Below are 25173 nucleotides of genomic sequence, written 5' to 3'. Positions count from 1 at the left end.
ACACACACAAAAAGAAGTACGCTAAAACACACAAAAACGTACGTAGCCTTCAAATATGTACACTTGCACTGAAAACATACGCTAAAACACACAAAAAACCTACGTAAATACATTAAATGTACCTAAACACAGACAAAAACGTACATAAACACCTCAAACATCCACAAAAACACAACAATGCACGTAAACACACGCACAAAAACGGTAACGTTGTAACGGCAAAAAAATAATTAGTCAAATTACTGATTTAAAACGCCGTTATCCCCCATCCCACACCTGTCCCCATTCTCCTAAATCCTTTAAAAGGACATTTTGATCGGCATTTTGATGTTTCATTCCACCACTAAGCCAGTTTTCTGTGTTTGCTTCTGGCCTCTTTGTTATTTTGCTCATTGCAGTTTCCATTTCCAGTTTTGGTCATTGTTTCTTATTTGGACTTTATCAGCTTTTTTTGGTGCTTTGGTCCAAGTTTCATGAATAAATGTCAGCTTTGTTGAGAGCCCCTCTTGTTTCCAGTTCCTGCCTCCCCCACATGGGTCCATCACCGGCAAAACACATTACACAATGAACTGAAAGAAACAAAAGAAACTTAGGAAATGTATTTACCTCAGGGCTCTTACTTATTGTGTTATTACTATGTTGCTATGTGGTTACTAGGTTAACAATTGGAAGTAGGGTTGAAAAAACTACCGTGTCATGGTTAAAACACACTCTAAGTCGGATATTGATCTTGGGTAGCTCTTTCAACGGAGGCGCATCCCACCTGAGCATTCCCCTAAATCCGCTCCATGGATCGGCTCAGAGAGGAATCACACACAACTACTGACCCATTTATTCAAAACCAAGGTGTAAAAAAACCTCCGATTGGCTTGAGCAAGATCACATGATTACATGAAACAAATCTGATTGGCTTAAACAAAATCACATGGTTACATGGAGTGATATACTGATAATATTGTTGTAAGAATACAAACAGCACCTGGTTTTGGCTTCCTTGAAAACACTTATAGTATTGAACCCTTTTGAGTAAAAAAATCAGAAAAAGGCACAATTAAATCACAATTTCCCTTACAACCTGTACTAGAAAATCACAATGACCCCGCACTGGTGACCTATTTTCAGCTTCGGTCTGTGTGTAAATACTTGCCAAACTTTTGACAGTAAAAAGTAGGGATGGTCAATACAAGTAAATTTTAGTTTCGATCTGATCCAAGTAAATCCAGGGTGGTATCGATCGATACCGATACTTTTGCCTGAAAATGATCATTGAATAATTGAACCCCTTCTCCCTAAAATCATTTTTTATTTACGATAAACACAGCGCGATGGTTTTAGGCACAAAACGTGTTTCTTTTTTGGGTTAAACATTAACTACAATGCAAACCTTACAGGGACAGTGTGTATTATCTGGAAATGCATGTATGCTATTGGCTGAACTACCTCCCACGACCACCCTTAAGTTCAGAAAGTCTTGTGCTATGGAAATACTTTGAAGTTTTAATACAATCCAATCATTTTCAAAATAAATAGATAACTAAATGTTTACCGGTAGAGTATATAGAACTTTTATTGTTTGGACCTGTAAAAAATGATTTAATACTTCATTTCGATGTACAGTATACTGGAGTATATCATTGTATAATACTTGTGAGAAAAATAAAGATCTTTTTGAAAGAAACCCTTCTGCTAAAAGAGGGCTCACTGCAGTGTATTTTGTTTGATACTGTATTTCAGTTATAGGTCCCAAGAATTGCGGTGATGCTAAAGGGAGAAGTAAACGCATGATAACCAGGGAACTGAAGCTTGAGATAATAAAGGAATTCAAACAAGGTAAACGCATCAATACGCTTGCTGAGGAATATTACTGTAATCAATCGACCGCCGGGAAAATGATTAAGATCAAGTAAGTGATTGTAAATGTGTTTCTAATGCTGATTTAATCGTATACTTTTACACTACCACTACTACTACTACTAATTTATATAATACTGTTATCCCACAACACTTTGCAATTAATACTCAAAGGGTTGAAAAATATCCCGTGATCCATTGTACTTAAAAGCATGCAGAGGGAGTTTTTGTTGGGCCTGCCGGTTGTTTTTGTACACTAAAAAGTGAACTGCACTGGTGCAGCCGCGATCGTTTATCCCTGATGGAGTATTGCTCCAAGCAGGGACAGGAAGAAGGTTCTTTTGTCACTAGGAGCTCTGTTCTGGACTGCTTCAAACGAATTGTACTATTTTGGCCGCAATCCATTTTCCCCAGTCGACTATTGCAGAGAGCAGGAGCTGGCAGTATGCTTCTTAGCGGGGTTCATGCTGCTGAAGCTAAAATGAACTGCACCGTTTTGACCATTATCCATCATTCCTGGTCGACTTTTGCAGAAAGCAGAAGCTGAAAGAGCGCTCTCCTAAAATGAACTGTACTGTTTTGGCTGTGATTCATTATCTTCAGTCTACTATTGCCGAGAGCAGGGGCTGTGTTCTTTCTGCCTGAAATGAACATCACCCTTGTGGCCACAATCCATTATACCTCGTCGACTATTGCTGCAAGTGGGGGCCGGCAGAGTCCATTTTTGGTGAAACGGGGGGTGGGGATAAGGCCACTGAACAGTGCCATTGTGTGCCGCGTAAAATAAACTGCACTGTTTTGGCCGGATCCATTATCCCTGGTCCACTATTCCTGAGACAGTAAATTTGTGTCATGAGTTGAGACACTTTTCCCATTCTTTCCACCATTAATGTACAGCAACTGTGCACCACTATCCATTATCCCCTGTCAACTATCACTGCAAGTGGAGGCCGGCAGAGTATTTTTTGGGGGGGGTTTAGGCTGCTGAAGTATGCCATTGTGCTGCCCCTAAAATGAACTGTTCTGTTCAGGCTGCAATCCATTATCCCCCAGTCGACTATTCCTGACGGTAGGAGCAGAGAGAGCAAACTTGTGTCATGTGTTGTGGCTCGTTTTTTGTTAATTTTGTTTGAAATGAACAGCAGCCATGCATCATTATCCTGATTTTGGTTTTGGTAGTATCAATTAAATGCATCATTAGCCGCTAGCATTAGCAGCTAGCAGTGCTTATTAGTTACAAGAGCCATAACAAATTCGTCCCTAATGCTAATTTTTATTTAGCGCAGTGAGTTGACACGTTACTAGCTGTTCGTGTTTACTAGCATTAGCTAATAGCGTTATTAGCTCTGGCGTCACTAACACAACGACTAGCATATTTTCTTTTAGAGGTGTTCGTTAAACAAATAATTAGCGCTATCGTTAGCTCAGTCGTTGCTAGTGCCATAAATATCTTTCCCTAATGCTAATTTTCATTTAGTGGTTTGAGTTAAACACATTATTAGCTGTTACCATCTATTAACATTAACTGATAGCGTTATTAGCTTTAGCATCACCAACACTACAACTAGCATCATTTCTTTAAGTGCTGTTAGTTAAGCAAACTATTAGCGCTATCAGTAGCACTTAGCAATGCTCAGCAGTTGCTAGAGTCATAAATAATAGCTGTTATTGTCTATTAGCATTAGTTAATAGCATTATTAGCTCTAGCGTCACTAACACAATGACTAGCATATTTTCGTTAAGCAAATTATTAGCACTATCGTTGGCACCTAGCAATGCTCAGTAGTTGCTAGAGCCGTAAATATTTGTCCCTAATGCTAATTTTGACTTAGTGGTTCGAGTTAAACACATTGTTAGCTGTTATCATCTATTAACATTAGCTGATAGCGTTATTAGCTTTAGAGTCACCAACACTAAGACTAGCATCAGTGCTGTTAGTTAAGCAAACTATTAATGCTATCATTAGCACCTAGCAATGCCTAGTAGTTGCTAGAGCCATAAATATTTGTCCCTAATGCTAATTTTTATTGAGTGGTTCGAGTTAAACACGTTGTTAGCTGTTATCACCTATTAGCGTTAGCTATCAGCATTATTAGCTCTAGCGTCACCAACAAAATAGCTAGCATTATATATTTAAGTAGTGCGAGTTAGGCTAATTATTAGCTGATAGAAATTGTAGCTTGCAACGATCAGTATTTTCAAGAGTCATACATATTTGTAGCTAATGCTAATTTTCATTTAGTGCTGTCAGTTAAAAACATTATTAGCCGTTGATGTCTCTTAGCATTAAGTAATAGCGTTATTAGCCCTAACACAATAGCTAAAATTGTATATTTTAGTGGTGTAAATTAGCAAATTATTAGCCGCTAGCATTAGCAGCTAGCAAAACTCAGTGGATGCAAGAGCTATAAATATTTAGTGCTGTCGGTTATACACATTATTAGCTGTTAGCGTCTAATGGCGTACAAATAATATCTGTTGATAACAAAGTCCTTGTATATGTCAGGACCAGAACGGAGACAGGACCCACTTGCGTTAGTTTCTCCAATTTTTGTTGGGAAGAAAGGATTGCACACACGAGCCGGTGATCGCTGGTCGCGGGAAGCAGGTCGCTCTTATAGCGGAAGTGGCGGTGTCGGGAACGGAAAAAACGGGTCAGTAGCCGGGACAGGAGAGCAAAAAAAGTGGTCGGGGTCAGAAACGAGTCGAAAGCCAGGAAAGGAGAGTAGACGTGGTCGAGATCAAAAAACAGGGTCGAAAAGCTTGCCTAGAGTAAACTGAGGTTCGCAGACGGACTGACAACAGGTGACAGACAGACGAGGGTTTTAATAGTGACAGGGAGCTAACGTCCTTTTTAAAGTCACTCACCATGGATAATAGATTAAGGCACAGATGTGAGAGAATCGAGTGCGGCGGCAAATTGACCCGATGTCTATTTTGTCTCTTCATCTTTTTGAACGTGTTCTCACCGTGTGAAATATGGAATCTCTTCTTTTCATCTCCTTCCTTTCTTGTTAATGAACCGCCAATCGGAGTCCACCGATCGGAGAATGGATGAAAGTGAGCGTGTCATTGGCTGGAATGGGATAATTGGACGGGTAGAAAACGAGTGACAAAAAAATGAAATAAATTGTCTCGAGCTCCCACAAATTCAACTCCTCTCTATTTTCCTTCATAAAGAATGTATAGGCTTGAATATGATGAAAATAGCCAGATTCAAAATAAAATAGTTAAAAAAAAAAAATCATGTGAACGACGCAGCGTTGGTAAACCGGACTGACTTGAAATGGTTCATCTCTAGCACGGTATTGTAGTATTTCTGCAGTGTTCTATTTTTGGTATTTAAGTAAAGTTTTTGTAATATACGTGTAGTGTTACTGTAGTTGTATTTTTGTAGTATTTCTGTCATCATCATTTTTCAGTATTACTATAGATAAAACCGTTTTTTTATCTTTGTAGTATCTTTGCAGTCTTATTTCTGCAGTTGTATTTTTGGAGTACTTCCATAGTAAATGGTAAATGGTCTGCATTAAGTAGAATCTTTGTAGTATATCTGTAGTAATCCACAAGTTGTATTTCTGTGGTGTTTTATAGTATTACTGTACTTTTGTAGTATTTTTTTAGTAAGCCATAATGCAATTTTTGTCGTATATCTATGTATGTATATATCTTTTTGTGGTACTTCTGCTGAATTTTGCCATAGCAGTATTTTTGTATTATAATATTAGTGTAGTGGTATTTTTGTAATGGTATTTCTGAAGTCATAGTTTTTAAGTATTGCTGTAGTGTTACTGTTTTATCTTTGTAGTATTTTTGGTAGTATTTTGGCAGTTGTATTTTTGAAGTATTTCCATAGTAGAATCTTATTATATCTGTAGTAATCCTCAAGTTTTTGTAGTATTTCTGTAGTGTTTTATAGTATTACTGTACTTTTATTTTGTAGTATTTTTTTAGTAAGCCAGAATGCAATTTTTGTCGTATATCTATGTATTTTTGTGGTACTTCTGCTGAATTTTGCCGTAGCAGTATTTTTGTATTACAATATTACTGTAGTGGTATTTTTTTAGTATTTCTGAAGTCATAATTATTCAGGATTACTGTAGTATTACTGTTGTTTTATCTTTGTAGTATTTTAGGTAGTATTTTGGCAGTTGTTTTTTTGAAGTATTTCCATAATAGAATCTTTTTAGTATATCTGTAGTCATTCGCAAGTCGTATTTCTGTAGTGCTTTATAGTATTACTGTACTTTTATTTTGTAGTATTTTTTTTAGTAAGCCGTAATGCAATTTTTGTCATATATCTATGTATTTTTGAGGTACTTCTGCTGAATTTTGCCGTAGCAGTATTTTTGTATTATAATATTATTGTAGTGGTATTTTTGTAGTATTTCTGAAGTCATAATTTTTCAGGATTACTGTAGTATTACTGTTGTTTTATCTTTGTAGTATTTTTGGTAATATTTTTGAAGTATTTCCTCAGTAGAATCTTTGTAGTATATCTGTAGCAATCCGCAAGTTGTATTTCTGTAGTGTTTTATAGTATTACTGTACTTTTATTTTGTAGTATTATTTTAGTATTGCCATAATACAATTTTTGTCGTATATGTGTGTATTGTTGTAGTACTTCTGCTGAATTTTGCTGTAGCAGTATTTTTGTATTATAATGTTACTGTAGTGGTATTTTTGTAGTATTTCTGTAGTCAACATTTTTCAGTATTGCTGTAGTATTACTGTTTTTTTTATCTTTGTAGTATTTCTATAGTAGAATCTTGTTATATCTTTAGTAATCCTCAAGTTATATTTTCGTAGTATTTCTGTAGTGTTTTATAGTATGACTGTACTTTTATTTGGTAATATTTTTGTAGTATTGCCATAATACAATTATTTTGTAGTATATCTGTAGTAGTTTTGCAGTATTACTGTGGTTGTATTTTTGTAGTACTTGTGTCGAAAAATTTGTCTGTCTGTTTAACTCAAACCACCAAATCCAATTTAGTATTAGGAGCAAATATTTATGGGTATAGCATTGCTAGGTGCTAAGGCTAGAGCTAATAATTTGCTTAACTAACGCCACTAAAAGAAATGATATTAGCCATTGCGCTAATGACGCTAGAGCTAATAACCCTATTAGCTAAGGCTAATAGACGCCAACAGCTAATAATGTGTTCAACTGACAGCACTAAATGAAAATTAGCATTAGCTACAAATATCCATAATAACGCTATTAAGCAATGCTAATAGGTGATAAAAGCTAATAACATGTTTAACTCAAACCACTAAATCAAAATTAGCACTAGGGACACATATTTATGGTTGTAGCATTGCTAGGTGCTAATAATAGAGCTAGCTAGAGAACTAGTTAGTCTGCTAAGTTCTAATGCTAGAGCTAATAATTTGCTTAACTAACGCCACTGAAAGAAATTACATTAGCCATTGCGCTAATGACGCTAGGGCTAATAACGCTATTAGCTAAGGCTAATAGACAGCTGATACAGTGTCAACTCAGAGCGCTAAATAAAAATTAGCAACATTTTTATGGCTCTTGCAACTAGTGAGCATTGCTAGGTGCTAATGCTAGAGCTAATAATTTGCTTAACTAATGCCACTAAAAGAAATTATATTAGCCATTGCGTTAGTGACGCTAGAGCTAATAAACGCTATTAGCTAAGGCTAATAGACAGCCCGATACAGTGTCAACCAAGAGCACTAAATAAAAAAATTTAACTAGTGAGCGTTGCTAGGTGCTAATGCTAGCAGCTAATGATGGATATTATTGATACTATTAAAGCCAAAATCAGTATAATGATGCATTTTCCTGACACCACAAAAATAAACGATGCCAGCTGGAGAGTCAATGATGCTACAACTGTTAGCTTGAATGGTGAATATTTACAGTTGTCACACATGCTAGTCGTTAATGCTAATATTAGGGTGTTTAACTCAAACCACCAGATCAAATTTAGCATTAGGGACAAATATTTATGGGTCTAGCATTGCTAGGTGCTAATGCTAGAGCTAACAATTTGCTTAACTAACGCCTCTAAAAAAAAATGATATTAGCCATTGCGCTAATGACGCTAGAGCTAATAACGCTATTAGCTAAGGCTAATGATACTAGCTGTAGAGTCGATGATGCTACAACTGTTAGCTTGAGAGGTGAATATTTACAGTTGTCACACATGCTAGTCGTTAATGCTAATGCTAGGGTGTTTAACTCACAGCGCTCGATCAAAATTAGCGTTAGCTTCAAATATTGTAACTACTGCGCGAAGCCAGCTGCTAAAGCTAGCAGCTAATCGCTCGTTAATTCAACAAATGTCCGATTTTGGACATACCAATCGACAAAAGACACAGAAAAAGGAAATAATAGATTCTTTATTTCGCGATAAAATCCAAATATGACAAAAGAGCGCTACAAGGAGGAGCTAGCGTAGCGCACGAAGAGCGCGATGAAAACGCAGCCCAGTAGCGAAACGGTAGAGGCGGAGAGCACCACCACTACCACGCTGCCTACCGCGTTGACCAGGGCTCCAAGCCCCGCCCCCACCAGGATTTGAGCCAATTGGACCATGCAGGTCAGGGCGGCGCAATCCACTCCCGTCCCGCGACGAATTTCTTTGTTGCCGCGGCGACAAAGTTCCTCCTAAACATAAAACATTTCAAAAGACGTTTTTGGTCCAAAATGAAAACATTTTTAGCCGCTAGCATTAGCAGATAGCAATGCTTACTAGTTAAACCATTTGCCGCTAATATTAGCAGCTAGCAATGCACACTAGTTGCACCATTAGCCTCTAGCATTAGCAGCTAGCAATACTTACTAGTTGCACCATTAGCCACAAGCATTAGCAGCTAGCAATGCTTACAAGTTGAGCCATTAGTTGCTAGCATTAGCAGCTACCAATGCCTACTGGTTGCGCCATAAGGCGCTAGCATTAGCTGCAAGCAATCTACACTAATTGCACCATTAGCCGCTACCATTGGCAGCTAGCGATGCTTATTAGCCGCTAGCATTAGCAGATAGCAATGCTTACTAGTTGCACCATTAGCAGCTAGCATTAGCAGCTAGCAATGCTTACTAGATGCACCATTAGCCGCTAGCATTAGCAGCTAGGAATGCCTACTAGTTGCACCGTTAGCCGCAAGCATTAGCAGCTAGCAATACTGACCAGTTGCACCATTAGCCACAAGCATTAGCAGCTAGCAATACTTACTAGTTGCACCATTAGCTGCAAGCATTAGCAGCTAACAATGCTTACAAATTGCGCCATAAGGAGCTAGCATTAGCAGCAAGCAATCTACACTAATTGCACCATTAGCCGCTACCATTGCCAGCTAGCGATGCTTATTAGCCGCTAGCATTAGCAGATAGCAATGCTTACTAGTTAAACCATTAGCCGCTAATATTAGCAGCTAGCAATGCACACTAGTTGCACCATTAGCCTCTAGCATTAGAAGCTAGCAATGCTTACTAGTTGCACCATTAGCCACTAGCATTAGCAGCAAGCAATCTTCACTAATTGCACCATTAGCCGCTACTATTGGCAGCTACCAATGCTTACTAGCCGCTAGCATTAGCAGCTATGAATGCTGATTAGTTGCGCCATTAGATGCTAGCATTAGCAGCTAGCAATGCGATGAATTTCTTTGTTGCTGCGGCGACAAAGTTCCTCCTAAACAAAAACCATTTCAAGAGACGTTTTTAGTACAAAATGAAAACATTTTAAAAAATTGTTTATTTATTTTTTTGTACAAGTATTGTCCCATTTTTCTTGTTGTTTTACAAGTGTTTAGTTCAATATGGTTTATTTATTAAGTTGTAATTACAATATTACTACAAAAATACAACCACAGTAATACTGCTGAATAGTTGTGCCATTAGCTGCTAGCATTAGCAGATAGCAATGCTTACTAGTTGCACCATTAGCCGCTAGCATTAGCAGCTAGCAATACTTATTAGTTGCACCATTAGCCGCAAGCATTAGCAGCTAGCAATGCTTACAAGTTGAGCCATTAGTTGCTAGCATTGGCAGCTACCAATGCTTACTGGTTACGCCATAGGGCGCTAGCATTAGCAGCAAGCAATCTACACTAATTGCACCATTAGCCGCTACCATTGGCAGCTAGCGATGCTTATTAGCCGCTAGCATTAGCAGATAGCAATGCTTACTAGATGCACCATTAGCCGCTAGCATTAGCAGCTAGGAATGCCTACTAGTTGCACCGTTAGCCGCAAGCATTAGCAGCTAGCAATACTGACCAGTTGCACCATTAGCCGCAAGCATTAGCAGCTAGCAATACTTACTAGTTGCACCATTAGCTGCAAGCATTAGCAGCTAACAATGCTTACAAATTGCGCCATAAGGAGCTAGCATTAGCGGCAAGCAATCTACACTAATTGCACCATTAGCCGCTACCATTGGCAGTTAGCGATGCTTATTAGCCGCTAGCATTAGCAGATAGCAATGCTTACTAGTTAAACCATTAGCCGCTAATATTAGCAGCTAGCAATGCACACTAGTTGCACCATTAGCCTCTAGCATTAGCAGCTAGCAATGCTTACTAGTTGTGCCATTAGCCGCTAGCATTAGCAGCGAGCAATGCTTACTAGTTGCACCATTTGCTGCTAGCATTAGCAGCTAGCAATGCTTACTAGTTGCACCATTAGCCACTAGCATTAGCAGCAAGCAATGCTCACTAATTGCACCATTAGCCGCTACTATTGGCAGCTACCAATGCTTATTAGCCGCTATCGTTAGCAGCTAGGAATGCTGATTAGTTGCGCCATAGGATGCTAGCATTAGCAGCTAGCAATGCGACGAATTTCTTTGTTGCCGCGGCGACAAAGTTCCTCCTCAACAAAACCCATTTCAAAAGACGTTTTTGGTACAAAATGAAAACATTTTAAAAAATTGTTTATTTATTTTTTTGTACAAATATTGTCCCATTTTTGTTGTTGTTTTACAAGTGTTTAGTTCAATATGGTTTATTTATTAATTTGTAATTACATCATTAATTTTTTTGGGGGGGGGGGTTTACTACTAAAAAGATCAACTGTTTTGGTTTGTTTTTGGGGGGTTGTTTCGCAGAATCCGACATACAGTACTTTTTAAAAACTTTTTGAAAAATCCTATAATATGGTGTTCATAACCCAAAATATTTGTTTAGGTGGTAAATGTAATGGTAAATAGTCTATATTTTGTGGTTTTAAAATCACTGAAAACCTCCCAGAGCACTTTACAATGTGCTTCACACTTACCCATTCACACACACACTCACACTCCAATAGTCAGCCATGCAGGGCGCCTACCTGCTTATCGGGGGCTTTAGGAGTTCTGTGTGTATCATTACTCGGATTTAATTTAATGCATGGTTAGCTGCTAGCATTAGCAGCTGGCAAAACTGAACAGTTGCACCATTAGCCGCTAGCATTAGCAGCTATCAATACTGACCAGTTGCACCTTTAATTGCTACTATTAGTAGCTAGCAATCCTTACCAATTGCACCATTAGCCGCTAGCATTAGCAGCGAGCAATGCTAACCAGTTGCACCATTAGCCGCTAGCATTAGCAGCGAGCAATGCTTACTAGTTGCACCATTTGCCACTAGCATTAGCCTCTAGCAATGCTCACTAGTTGCACCTTTAGCCACTAGCATTAGCAAAAAGCAATGCTTACTATTTACACCATTAGCAGCGGGCAATGCTAACCAGTTGCACCATTAGCCGCTAGCATTAGCAGCGAGCAATGCTTACTAGTACCACCATTTGCCACTAGCATTAGCCGCTAGCAATGCTCACTAGTTGCACCATTAGCCACTAGCATTAGCATAAAGCAATGCTTACTATTTGCACCATTAGCAGCTAGCAATGCTTACTAGTTGCACCATTAGTTGCTAGCATTAGCAGCTAGCAATGCTTGCTAGTTGCACCATTAGCCACTAGCATTAGCATAAAGCAATGCTTACTATTTGCACCATTAGCAGCTAGCAATGCTTACTAGTTGCACCATTAGTTGCTAGCATTAGCAGCTAGCAATGCTTACTAGTTGCACCATTAGCCACTAGCATTAGCAGCAAGCAATCCTCACTAATTGTACCTTTAGTCGCTGCCATTGGCAGCTACCAATGCTTATTAGCTGCTAGCATTAGCAGCTAGCAATGCCGACTAGTTGCACCATTAGTTGCTAGCCTTAGCAGCTAGCAATTCACACTAGTTGCACCATTAGCCTCTAGCATTAGCAGCCAGCAATGCTTACTTGTTGCACCATTATCCGCTACCATTATTAGCTAGCAATGCTTACTAGTTGCGCTATTAGTCGCTAGCATTAGCAGCTAGCAATGCTTACTAATTGCGCCATTGGCCGCTACCATTATTAGCTAGGAATGCTTACTAGTTGTGCTATTAGACTCTAGCATTAGCAGCTAGCAATGCTTATTAGTTGTGTCATTAGCCGCTAGCATTAGCAGCAAGCAATGCTTTCTAGTTGCACTATTAGCCGCTAGCTTTGGCAGCTAGCAATGCTCCCTAGTTGCAAGAGCCATAAATATTTGTCCCTAAGCAAATTGTCAGTAATTAAAAACCCGATTTTGAACGGTTTAAAACTAACTATTTTTAGCGGTGATTTGTCGTTAGCGGATCATAAAAGCTAGCTAAAACACGTTTTTTTATTTAAAAAAAACAACTTTTGAAGTATTTGAGTTAGGTATCGGTACCTCTTCCTCCAGCTGGTACTCGGCGATGAGGTTGAAGGGAATGGTGTAGAGCGTGCTGGACATGACTCCGAAGACGCTACACAGGACTAGCGTAGCGATGACGTTCGGGAAGAGACCAATCAGGCTGGTACCGAGACCGAAAACCAGGTAGCCGATGAAATATAAACCTTTCAGGCCGACGTAGGGCAGCAGGAAGCGCTGGACGTCTTCGAGGGACGAAAAGAAGGGAAATAATTAGCACGGGACGCAGATCGATGCCAGACGCAGGCAGAAAAAACACATGGTATCGGTGAAATCTATACCGCCGCCGTGTTTAATTTGATTTGTAAGGTTAGTGTTAATATTATTTAGATTTTGTAAATTTATAAAAAGCAGAGATTGTTAGCTAGGAGTTGATATTTTCTAGATGCTAATGCTAGCTTTAGCTGCAAACACTTACCTATTCAACTTTGCTAAATGCTAATGCTAACAGCTAATGATGTGTTTGATAGAATTGTGAATATTGATCACGTATTAGAGATTGATAGAAAGAAGAGAATGTTCAGATATTAGCTAAAAATAATAATAATGTGTTTACCTCAGACCACAAACTAAAATTAGCATTAGCGTCGCTTGAGCTGCAAATAATTTTGTTTCTGATAACGCTAACAGCTAATAATGTGTCTAACTCACACCACTAAATAAAATTGAGCATTAGCGGTGCTCGAGCGGCAAATATTTACCTTTTCATCTTTGCTAACTGCTAACGCTAGCAGCTATTAATTTGTTCAAGTCACACCACCAAATAAAACCAGCATAAGTGGTGCTTGAGCTACAAAATGTGACCTTCTGATCTTTGCTAGATGCTAACATTAGCAGCTAATAATGTGTTGACCTCACACCACTAAATAATATTAGCATTAGCGGCGCTTTAGCTGCAAACAGTTACCTTTTCACCTTTGCTAGATGCTAATGCTAACAGTTAATGATGTGTTTGATTTTAATTGCAAGGATGGAAATGTGAATATTGATCCATTTTAGAGCTTGAAAGAAAGTAGAGATTGTTTAGATATTAGCTACAAATTGTTACATATTCACCTTTGCTAGATGCTAATGCTAACAGCTAATAATGTGTTTTATTTCAGAATTTGTAATCTAGATCACATTTGATAGATTTATAGAAAGCAGTGATTGGTCAGATCGTAGCTACAAATGGTTACTTTTTGATCTTTGCTAGATGCTAACGCTAGCAGCTAATAATGTGTCTAACTGACATGCTAAATAAAATTGAGCATTAGGGGCGCTTAAGCTGCAAATATTTACCTTTTGACCTGTGCTAGCTGCTAACGCTAACAGCTAATAATGTGTCTTACTGACACCACTAAATAAAATTGAGCATTAGCGGCGCTTTAGCCGCAAATATTTACCTTTTGATCTTTGCTAGCTGATAATGCTAACAGCTAATAATGGTTCTAACCGTCACCGCTAAATAAAATTGAGCATTAGCGGCGCTTTAGCTGCAAATATTTACCTTTTGATCTTTGCTAGCTGCTAACACTAACAGCTAATAATGTGTCTTACTGACACCACTAAATAAAATTGAGCATTAGCGGCGCTTTAGCCGCAAATATTTACCTTTTGATCTTTGCCAGCTGCTAACGCTAACAGCTAATAATGTGTCTTACTGACACCACTAAATAAAATTGAGCATTAGCGGCGCTTTAGCCGCAAATATTTACCTTTTGACCTTTGCTAGCTGCTAATGCTAACAGCTCATAAAGTGTTCGATTTCAGAATTTGTAATCTAGATCACATCTGATAAATTTATAGAAAGCAGAGATTGTTCAAATTTGCTACAAAAGATGACTTTTTGATCTTTGCTAGCTGTTAACGCTAACAGCTAATCATATGTCTAACTGACACGCTAAATAAAATTGAGCATTAGCGGCGCTTTAGCTACAAATCTTTATATTTTGCTCCTTGCTAGATGCTAACGCTATCAGCTATATGCTAATTTTGTATTCTAAGTGAGTAAAATGAAAAAAAAAAACCATGAGATTAACAGACAACGAACTGGAACGGATTAACCTTGGGTAAAATCAAACTCGGGGGTATGGTTAGCTTAGCGCTAATGATCTGGATTTTTTTTCTTTCAAGCTAGTTTTTTTTTGTGGCGTGTGAACGAGGCTTACAGGAAAAGAGCGCCGAGGAGACGGCGTTGATGCACAAACCCCAGCAGCCGATTTCCACGCCGCGCTCGTACGTTTCGTAGGCCGTAGAGTTGTGCTCGGCATACGGGTTCCCCTTATAGACGATCTGCGGGGGGGGAGAAATTAATTAATTAAAACCGCTCCGCAACTCCCCACCCCCGTGCCTGATTGCAGCATCAACAGGGGGTCCAATTTTCTTCCTGAGTTGAAAAAGGAAAAAGAATCCCGCTGCTCGGTTTCCTTTGTTCCTTGCTATGATTGCAGAAGGTGGACGCATAGGGGGTGACAAATAACGCAAAACACCATCCTCGTTACCTCGGGCGGATATTTTCATTTATCCGGGCTCGATTTGTCAAGGGGGCTTAAATCAATGGAGAGCTTTTATCCCAGTGGAAAAAAGGGAGAAATTGCCACCGGATGAAAACAAACAAAATTGAATAGAATTACTGTTTGAGCCATTAGAGAATGACCCGCATTTGAGATGAGAAAGCATTTTGTGCTGCGTTTTCTGTTTTGGGCATTTTCACATTTAGATTGAGCTACTCCGTGTGAAAGACCGTGATCTTGACCCCTTTAGTTTCGGCCTGGGAGAGTAGAATGTCTTTCTGGGGAAAGATGCTGAGGTACCAAAATGAAAAAAATACCAAGTCTGCTTTTTTGGCTGTTTTTACATCTAGAGTGATCTACCTGACTGCGTGTGAAAGATCGTGACCTTGACTGTTTTAGTTCTAGTCTGGGGGAGTAGAATGTCTTTCTGGGGAAAGCTGCCGAGGTATCAAAATGAAAAATGCCCAAGTCATCTATTTTGGCAGTTAACACATTTACAGTGAACTATCTGACTGTTGGTGAAAGATTGTGATCCTTGCCTATTTAGTTCCAGCTTGGGAGAGTAGAATATCTTTCTGGGGAAAGCTGCTGAGGTATCAAAATAAAAAATGCCAAGTCAGCTTTTACGGGCATTTTTCACATCTAGAGTGATCTACCTGACTGTGTATGAAAGACAGTGATCTTGGCCTATTTAGTTTCAGTCTGGGAGAGTAGAATGTCTTTCCGGAGAAAGTTGCTGAAGTATGAAAATGAAAACTGCCAAGTCTGCTTTTTTGTCTGTTTTCACATCTAGAGTGATATACCTGACTGCGTGTGAAATATCGTGATTTTGGCCTATTTAGTTCAAGTCTGGGAGAGTAGAGTGTCTTTCTGGGGAAAGCTGCTGAGGTATAAAAATGAAAAATGCCAGGTAAGCTTTTTTGGCAGTTTTTACATCTAGAGTTATCTACCTGACTGCGTGTGAAAGATTGTGATCTTGGCCTATTTAGTTCCAGCTTGGGAGAGTATAATGTCTTTCTGGGGAAAGCTGCTGAGGTATCAAAATGAAAAATGCCAAATCAGCTTTTTTTGGCAGTTAACACATTTAGAGTGAGGTACCTGACTGCTGGTGAAAGACCGTGATCTTGGCCTATTTAGTTACAGTCTGGGAGGGTAGAATGTCTTTCTGGGGTAAGCGGCCGAGGTATCAAAATAAAAAATGCCAAGTCTGCTTTTTTGGCAGTTTTCACATCTGCAGTGATCTCCCTGACGCCGTGTGAAACACTGTGATCTTGGTATTTTTAGTTCCAGTCTAGGAGAGTAGAATGTCTTTCTGGGGAAAGAAGCCGAGGTATCAAAATAGAGTAGAGTGACTTCCCCGACCGACTGTAAATATGGCGTTGATATTCATTGTCGTTTTAGTTTAGGAGAGTAGAATGTCTTTCTGGACAAAAATTCAACCAAACCAAAACTGTTGGGTTAGCTTTTATGCATTTTTCACATCTAGGGTAACCTACCAGACTGCTCGTAAAAGAATGTGATCAAATCTACTGCGTAGGCTGTTGTGATTGTCAGAGCTTCTAACGCAAATGTCTTAATCCTGGCACTATGTGTTACTTTTCTTTACTGGACATTTCCCCATGGATTTTTCTTAAATGTAAGAAATAGACATGAATAAATTCATTTTTATAGCTTTTTAAATTGAATGTCTTTCTTGAATTTGCACATGAAGCCTTTCTTCAAGTGTGCTCTGTAGTCCGCTATTAACGGTAATCTGTCGGTTGTAAAAAAGAAGAAGAAGAGGAAAAGGAACGTGCATTGTGGACGAGGTCAAAGAAAGCAGTGAAACCACATGCTGCTTCACCCACCTGTCCCATGAAGTCGGTGAAGAAGAGCATGTTGCAGAGGAAGGCCGTCCAACCTAGTAGGTGACTGATGCACAAATAGCGGTAGTGGTTGGGCATGCTAATAATGGCCTTCAGTAGGGACTTCAAGGTCATCCTCTCGCGTACCTAGGCCGCCACAGGCAGGAAAAATACATTTGTGTTATTCAGGAATAAAGTATTAAACTAGAAAATTCTATAATGGTATTTTAAGTATCATTCTATATAGTAAACCAGGGATAATGGGTCTGACTAATAGGTGACTGATGCACAGATAGCGGTAGTGGTTGGGCATACTAATAATGGCCTTCAGTAGGGACTTGAAGGTCATCCTCTCGCGTACCTAGGCCGCCACAGGCAGGAAAAATACATTTGTGTTATTCAGGAATAAAGTATTAAACTACAAAATCCTAAGAAAATGCGTAATGGTATTTTAAGTATTATTCTATAAAGTAAACCAGGGATAATGGGTCTGACTAATAGGTGACTGATGCACAAATAGCGGTAGTGGTAAGGTATGCCAATAATGGCCTTCAGTAGGGACTTGAAGGTCATCCTCTCGCGTACCTAGGCCGCCACGGGCCGGAAAAGATACATTTGTGTTATTCAGGAATAAAGTATTAAACTAGAAAATTCTAGGAAAATCTATAATGGTATTTTAAGTATTATTCTATATAGTGAACCTGGGATAATGGGTCTGACTAATAGGTGACTGATGCATAAATAGCGGTAGCGGTTGGGCATGCTAATAATGGCCTTCAGTAGGGAGTTCAAGGTCATCTTCTCGCGTACCTAGGCCGCCACAGGCAGGAAAAAGACATTTGTGTTATTCAGGAATAAAGTATTAAACTAGAAAATTCTAGGAAAATCTATAATGGTATTTTAAGTATTATTCTATATAGTGAACCAGGGATAATGGGTCTGACTAATAGGTGACTGATGCATAAATAGCGGTAGCGGTTGGGCATGCTAATAATGGCCTTCAGTAGGGAGTTCAAGGTCATCCTCTCGCGTACCTAGGCCGCCACGGGCAGGAAAGATACATTTGTGTTATTCAGGAATAAAGTATTAAAATAAAAAAATCTAGGAAAATCTATGATGGTATTTTAAGTATTATTCTATAAAGTAAACCAGGGATAATGGGTCTGACTAATAGGTGACTGATGCACAAATAGCGGTAGTGGTTGGGCATGCTAATAATGGCCTTCAGTAGGGACTTCAAGGTCATCCTCTCGCGTACCTAGGCCGCCACAGGCAGGAAAAAGACATTTGTATTATTCAGGAATAAAGTATTGAACTAGAAAATTCTAGGAAAATCTATAATGTTATTTTAAGTATCATTCTATATAATAAACCAGGGCTTGTTTCTCTCTTGTGCTTCTCTGAGTCTTGTCTCGCGAGCCGGATTCAATCCCTTAGCGGGCCTGATATGCCCCGCGGGCCGCCTGTTTGACACTTGTGGTCTATAGAGTCAGAGTGCCAAAAAACACGGCAATGGCAACAATTTCAAGCATTCTCAAGCACTTCGACCTGAATTCGAGCTTTTTCCTGACCTTGGAAACACAACATTCAAATTCAAGCATTTTTGAGGATGTCAAGCACCCTTACGAACCCTGTGTATCGCAAGTGATTATGATAAAACACAGGTGTCAAACAGGCGGCCCGTGGGCCAGATCAGGCCCGCTAAGGAATCGAATCCGGCCCGCGAGAGAACACTCAGAGAAGCGCAGGAGAAAAACAAGCTGCAGGTTGAAATATGTCCACTTGATGTTGCCAAAGCCAGGTGCCTCTCACATAGACAATGTACTTGTATTTCTTCTCTCTCTCTCTCTCTCTCTCTCTCTCTCTCTCTCTCTCTCTCTCTCTCTCTCTCTCTCTCTCTCTCTCTCTCTCTCTCTCTCTCTCTCTCTCTCTCTCTCTCTCTCTCTCTCTCTCTCTCTTCCTCCCATTTTGTCTCCGTCTCTCCCTCTTTCAGTCTCTCTGTCTCTCATTTTCTCTTTCTTTGTTTCTTTTTGCCTATTTCTCTCTCTGTGTCTTTTTACATTATTTTGCTCTCTTCTTTTTTTCCTTTTCTCTTCCTCCTTTTTCTCTTTCTCTCCCTCTCGTTTCTCTCCTTCTCCCTTTCTATTTATTTTTGTGTTTCTTTCTTGCTCTCACTTTCTTTCACCCTCTCTTACTAATTCTCTTTTTATCTCTTTTGTTTCTCATGTTTGCTCTCTCTCTATTTCCCAATTTCTCTTTTTTCCTTGTCTTTTCTCTCCTTCTCTCTGTCTGTCTCTCTCTCTCTATCTCTCTCTCTTTCTTTTCCAACCCTTTTCTCTCACTCTGTCTCTGTCTCTTTCACTCTCTGTGTCTCTTTTTCTCTTCCTTTGTTGCTCTTTGTCTCTTTCTCTCTCTGTGTCTTTTAACCTCTTTCGCTCTAACTTCCTTTTTTCCTTTTCTCTCTTTTCTCTTTCTCTCTTCCTACCCTTTGCACTTTCTTTTCTCTCTTTTCTCCTTCTGTCTTTCTATTTCTCTTTCTCGCTCTCCCTTTCTTTTCCCCCTCTCTCACGACTTTTTATCTTTTGTTTCTCAAGCTCTCTCCCCCTCTCTCGTTTTCTTTCTTTGTCCCGCCCTCTCTCCTTTTCCCTCCCTCTTTCTCTTATTTCTTTTTCTTTCTCTTTAATCTACTCGTCCGGCCCCCGACAGAATGTTTGTTCTATCGTGTGGCCCCCGAGTTTAAATGAGTCTGACACCCCTGTGATAAAAGCACCTCCTTGTTTGGCTGTTTGGTACTGGAGGTGACGGCGTTGGCCTCCCCCAAGGCAGAGAAGGACCTCGGTCTAAGGTCCGGGGCCAACGGCGCCGCCGTGGAATCTTCTTGGTCTTTCCCGAGGGTCCCGTAACCGTTCTTTTGGGGCCCCGGCTGCCGGAGGGCATTGAGGACAGAGGGGTCCCCTTCCTTGTCCAGGGGCTGCTCCGGGATGCTGAAGAGGTGCACGGTGAGGAAGGCGCTCCAGGTGAGCGCCGAGAAGAAGAAGATCACCTGGTACTCGGAGCCCAGGAGCCGGCCCAGAACGGAGTGGCCCCAGTCCATGGCCCCCACCAGGTAGCCGAACGCTCCGCCTAAACCTGGAGGGAAATTAGGATTAAGCGGTTTGTATCGTACGTGAGGTTTTTCCCAAATATCCCTGACCGCAATTGAAAAATATTGGATACAATGGTATTAGAGCCTGGGTCACGGCAGTGATAACACAGAATTCTTACAATTCTTCTCTCTCTATTTCCTATCTTTCTTTTTCATCTATATTTTTTTATCTTTCTTTATTTATTTCTTTCTATCTTACTTTATACATTTAATTCTATCTTTTTTAATGTTTATTTCTATCCATCTATCTATCTTTTTATCTATCTTTCTTTTTATCTATTTTCCTATCTATCTTCTTTTCTATCCATATTTTTTATCTTTATTAATTGTCTTTGTTTGTTTCTTTCTTTCCACCTTTCTTTCTATCATTTTATCTTTATTTATGTATTTCTGTCTTTCTTTCTTTCTATCTATTTTTCTATTTTATCTTTCTTTTTTTCTTTCTCTTTACCTTTATTATGTACTTCTATCCATCTCTCTCTCTCTCTCTATCTCTTTCTCTCCTATCTTTCTTTTTTATCTATCCTTTTTATCTTTCTTTATTTCTTTCTTTCTATCTTATTTTTTACCTTTATTTATTACTCTCTATCCATTTTCCTATCTACCTATATTTTCTTTGTATTTATCTTTTTTATCTTTCTTCCTTTCTTTCTTCCTTTCTTTTTACCTTTAATTCTATCTTTATTTATTTCTACCTTTATTTATTCATATCCATCTATCCATCTATCTATCGATCTATCTATCTGTCTATCCATCCATCTAGCGATCGATCGATTTATCTATCTTTTTATCTATCTTTCTTTCAGCTATTTTCCTATCCATCTTTCTTTTTTATCCATCTTTTTTATCTTTATATATTTCTTTATTCATTTCTTTGCTTCTTTCTATCTCTCTTTCCACCTTTCTTTCTTTCTATATTTCATTTTACCTTTATTACTTTCTTTCTGTCTTTCTATCTATTTTTCTCTTTTTCTCTTTCTCTCTATCAATGTTTTTTCTTTCTTTTTACCTTTGTTTATTCATTACTTTCTATCTATCTTTCTTTTTACCTTTAATTCTATCTTTATTGCTTTTTACCTTTATTTATTTCTATCTATCTATATATCTATCTATCATTCATTTTGTATCCATCCATCCATATATATATATATATATATATATATATATCTCATCTCATCTCATTAGCCGTACCGCTTATCCTCATTAGGGTCGCGGGGGGGCTGGAGCCCATCCCAGCCATCTCCAGGCAGAGGGCAGGGGACACCCTGAACTGGTTGCCAGCCAATCGCAGGGCACACAGGGACAGACAACTCATTCGCTCATTCACACCTAGGGACAATTTGGACCGGCCAATTCACCTGAAATGCATGTTTTTGGAATGTGGGAAGAAACCGGAGTGCCCGGAGGAAACCCACGCAAGCACGGGGAGAACATACAAACTCCGCACAGAAAGTCTGGAGCTGGATTTGAACCCACGACAGGTTCCCATGACATGAACTGTGCCGCACAAGCGCTAACCACTGCGCCATATATATATATATATATATATATATATATATATATATATATATATATATATGGCGGCGAGATTTGGGTAAGGGGCTTGTAAAGGCAAATTCCTGGTAGGCAGCCGTGCATTCCCCCTGGTGCGTTTTGGCATTCTCACAAGAAAAAAAAGTCATGTGCGCCGGCCCCAGGGCTCCGGGGCCGGCTCGGTCCGAACGCGTGATCGCGGCACATGACCGGGCCCCGGATTACCTTCCGCATCTCAGATATTCCACGGCCGGAGCCTTGCAAAAGGATTGCACCCCCCCCCTGGAACCTTTCGGCTTTAAAGATCAAAAACTCCAAATATTTTCAAAGGATCAGTGACGATTCGTTCAACATCTAATTTTGTGCTAATAAAAAGTGTCGTTTTACTCTTATGTCAAACATAATGCTTTGCATTGAAGCTAGATCAGGGGCTTTAAACAGGCGGCCCGCGGGTCGGATCAGGCCCGCTAAGGGATGGAATCAGGCCCGCGAGACAACGTTGAGAGAAGCACGAGAGGAAAATGAGCTGCAGGTCGCAATATGTCTCTCCTCTATGTCTCTCACAAAGACGCTGTACTTGTATTTCTTTCTCTCTCTCTCTCTCTCTCTCTCTCTCTTCCTCCCTTTTTGTCTCCGTCTCTCCCTCTTTCACTCTCTCTGTCTCTCTTTTTCTCATTCTTTGTTTCTTTTTGTCTGTTTCTCTCACTGTGTCTTTTTACATTATTTTGCTCTCTTCTTTTTTCCTTTTATCTTCCTCCCTTTTCCCTTTCTCTCTTTCTATTTATTTTTGGATTTCTTTCTCTCTCTCTCTTTCTTTCCCCCTCTCTTACTATTCTCTTTGTATCTCTTTTGTTTCTCATGTTTGCTCTCTCTCTATTTCTTTCCCAATTTCTCTCTTTTTTTCCTTCTATTTTCTCTCCTTCTCTCTGTCTGTCTTTCTATTTATTTTTGGATTTCTTTCTCTTTCTTTCCCCCCTTTTCACTATTTCTCTTTTTGTCCCTTTTCTTTCTCCTGCTCTCTCTCTCTCTCTCTCTCTCTCTTTCTCTTCCTCCCTTTTTGTCTCTGTCTCTCCCTCTTTCACTCTCTCTGTCTCTCCTTTTCTCTTTCTTTGTTTCTTTTTGTCTGTTTCTCTCTCTGTGTCTTCTTACATTATTTTGCTCTCTCTTCTTTTTTCCTTTTCTCTCTCTCTCTCTCTTGCCTTCCCTTCTCTCCTTCTTCTCCTCCTCTTTCTTTCTCAAATTCTCTCTCTCTCTTTTTTCCCTTCTCTTTTCTCTCCTTCTCTCTGTCTGTCTTTCTATTTATCTCTTGATTTCTTTCTCTTTCTTTCCCCCCTTTTTCACTATTTCTCTTTTTATCCCTTTTCTTTCTCCCGTTCTCTCTCTCTCTCACTTTCTCCATTTCTCTCTTTCCCTGTCCCACACTCTCTCCCTTTCTCTCCCTCTCTTCTTCTTGTTTCTTTTTTTGCTTTCTAATCTACTAGTCCGGCCACCGAGAGAATGTTTTGTCTATGATGTGGCCCCTGAGTTCAAACGGGTTTGACACCCCTGGCCTAGATAATAAGTAAGAGGAATAGTTTTCCTATTAGGTCCCGCCTCAGCTTTATATGCCTACCTCTTGGTTGCTTCCCTGATTAGTTTTCTCCTCGTTTTGGCTGAAAATTTAGAGAGACGACCAGGTTTTCTTAGGTTTCCGGTGGTTTTATGTTCTCACCATTTTGATGTTTTTGCCCCCGCAGAACTCTGGAAGATGTGGAAAGTTGGGGAACCTTCTTGTATCCCATTCCCGCTTCGAACTTTTCCACAATTTCATCCCGGACCTGCCTGGTGTGTTCTTTAGTCTTTATACCATTACTTTCTATCTAGCTTTCTATTTTCCTATCTTTTTTATCTTTCTTTTTTTATCTTTCTTTATTTCCTTCTTTCTTTTTTATCTTTCTTTATTCCCTTTATATCCTACTGTTTACCTTTCTTTATTTTGATCTATCATTTTATCTATCTTTCTTTCCATCTATTTTCCTATCCATCTTTCTTTTTTATCCATCTTTTTTTATCTTTATGTATTTCTTTATTTATTTCTTTGTTTCTTTCTATCTCTTTTTCCACCTTTCTTTCTATCTTTCATTTTACCTTTCTTTCTTTCTCTCTGTCTTTCTATTTTTATTATTTTTATTTTTCTCTCTATCAATCTTTTTTCTTTCTTTTTACCTTTATTTATTTATTACTTTCTATCTAGCTTTCTATTTTCCTATCTTTTTTATCTTTCTTTTTTATTTATCTTTTTTATCTTTCTTTATTTCCATCTTTCTATCTTATTTTTTACCTTTATTTATTTCTATCTATCTTTTTATCTAGCTTTCTTTCCTTCTATTTTCCTATCAATCTTTCTTTTTTATCCATCTCTTTTTATCTTTATATATTTCTTTATTGATTTCTTGGTTTCTTTCTATCTCTTTTCCCACCTTTCTTTCTATCTTTCATTTGACCTTTATTTCTTTCTTTCTGTCTTTCTATTTTTATTTTTTTCTCTATCAATCTTTTTTCTTTCTTTTTACCTTTATTTATCTATTACTTTCTATCTAGCTTTCTATTTTCCTATCTTTTTTATCTTTCTTTTTTATTTATCTTTTTTATCTTTCTTTATTTCCTTCTTTCTATCTTACTGTTTACCTTTCTTTATTTCTATCCATCTTTTTATCTATCTTTCTTTCCATCTATTTTCCTATCCATCTTTCTTTTTTATTCATCTTTTTTATCTTCATATATTTCTTTATTTATTTCTTGGTTTTGTTCTATCTCTTTTTCCACCTTTCTTTCTTTCTATCTTTCATTTGACCTTTATTTCTTTCTTTCTGTCTTTCTATTTTTATTTTTTTCTCTATCAATCTTTTTTCTTTCTTTTTACCTTTATTTATCTATTACTTTCTATCTAGCTTTCTATTTTCCTATCTTTTTTATCTTTCTTTTTTATTTATCTTTTTTATCTTTCTTTATTTCCTTCTTTCTATCTTACTGTTTACCTTTCTTTATTTCTATCCATCTTTTTATCTATCTTTCTTTCCATCTATTTTCCTATCCATCTTTCTTTTTTATTCATCTTTTTTATCTTCATATATTTCTTTATTTATTTCTTGGTTTTGTTCTATCTCTTTTTCCACCTTTCTTTCTTTCTATCTTTCATTTGACCTTTATTTCTGTCTTGTCTGTTCTCAGTTCATATTTTAACCACTAGAGGCCACTTCAAAACTACTGTTTTTCAAAGGCAGAACAGTTACCGTATGTAGTATAGTTTCATTGTAACTGTATTTCCAATTCTTTCTCGAGCGACACTAATTCGGCTAATTCGATGGAGTTCACTTAGTTCAATTAAGGAATTAAATCTGCCCCCGTGTGGAAATGGCAGTCTCTTGGCCATATTTTCCCATCAACAAACGAATGCACATAAATTAATGGGTGAATGTCGGTTGTGTTAGGTTAATAGAGTCCGATAACTAATTCGAACAATTTGGTAAACGCTACATTTTAATATTGAATTCCCAACAACACACAAAAAGTATTGGAGAGTTGCAATACTACA

At 38.5% G+C, this 25173-nt stretch overlaps 1 protein-coding gene across 1 annotated transcript in view; it reads right to left on the bottom strand.

Annotated features, from left to right (window-relative positions):
• Positions 1–8206: 8206 nt before the first annotated feature.
• The window catches only part of slc45a2 (solute carrier family 45 member 2), a 28135-nt gene continuing 11168 nt past the window's right edge, over positions 8207–25173 (bottom strand). Inside the window, exons 3-7 of the mRNA XM_088355951.1 lie at positions 19692–20050; positions 16925–17068; positions 14733–14856; positions 12562–12767; positions 8207–8494 (exon numbers count right to left, since the gene is read on the bottom strand). Coding sequence (XP_088212077.1) covers positions 8264–8494; positions 12562–12767; positions 14733–14856; positions 16925–17068; positions 19692–20050 — 1064 coding nt within the window. The 3' untranslated portion in view covers positions 8207–8263. The remainder of the gene's footprint in view (positions 8495–12561; positions 12768–14732; positions 14857–16924; positions 17069–19691; positions 20051–25173) is intronic.

This window comes from Urocampus carinirostris, chromosome 16 (genome assembly GCF_059441175.1).
Source record: "Urocampus carinirostris isolate Australia breed hairy pipefish chromosome 16, RoL_Ucar_1.0, whole genome shotgun sequence".
Taxonomy (NCBI): Eukaryota; Metazoa; Chordata; class Actinopteri; order Syngnathiformes; family Syngnathidae; genus Urocampus; species Urocampus carinirostris.
Note: the sequence above shows the minus strand (reverse complement) of the source record. Positions and strands in the feature narration are given on the sequence as shown.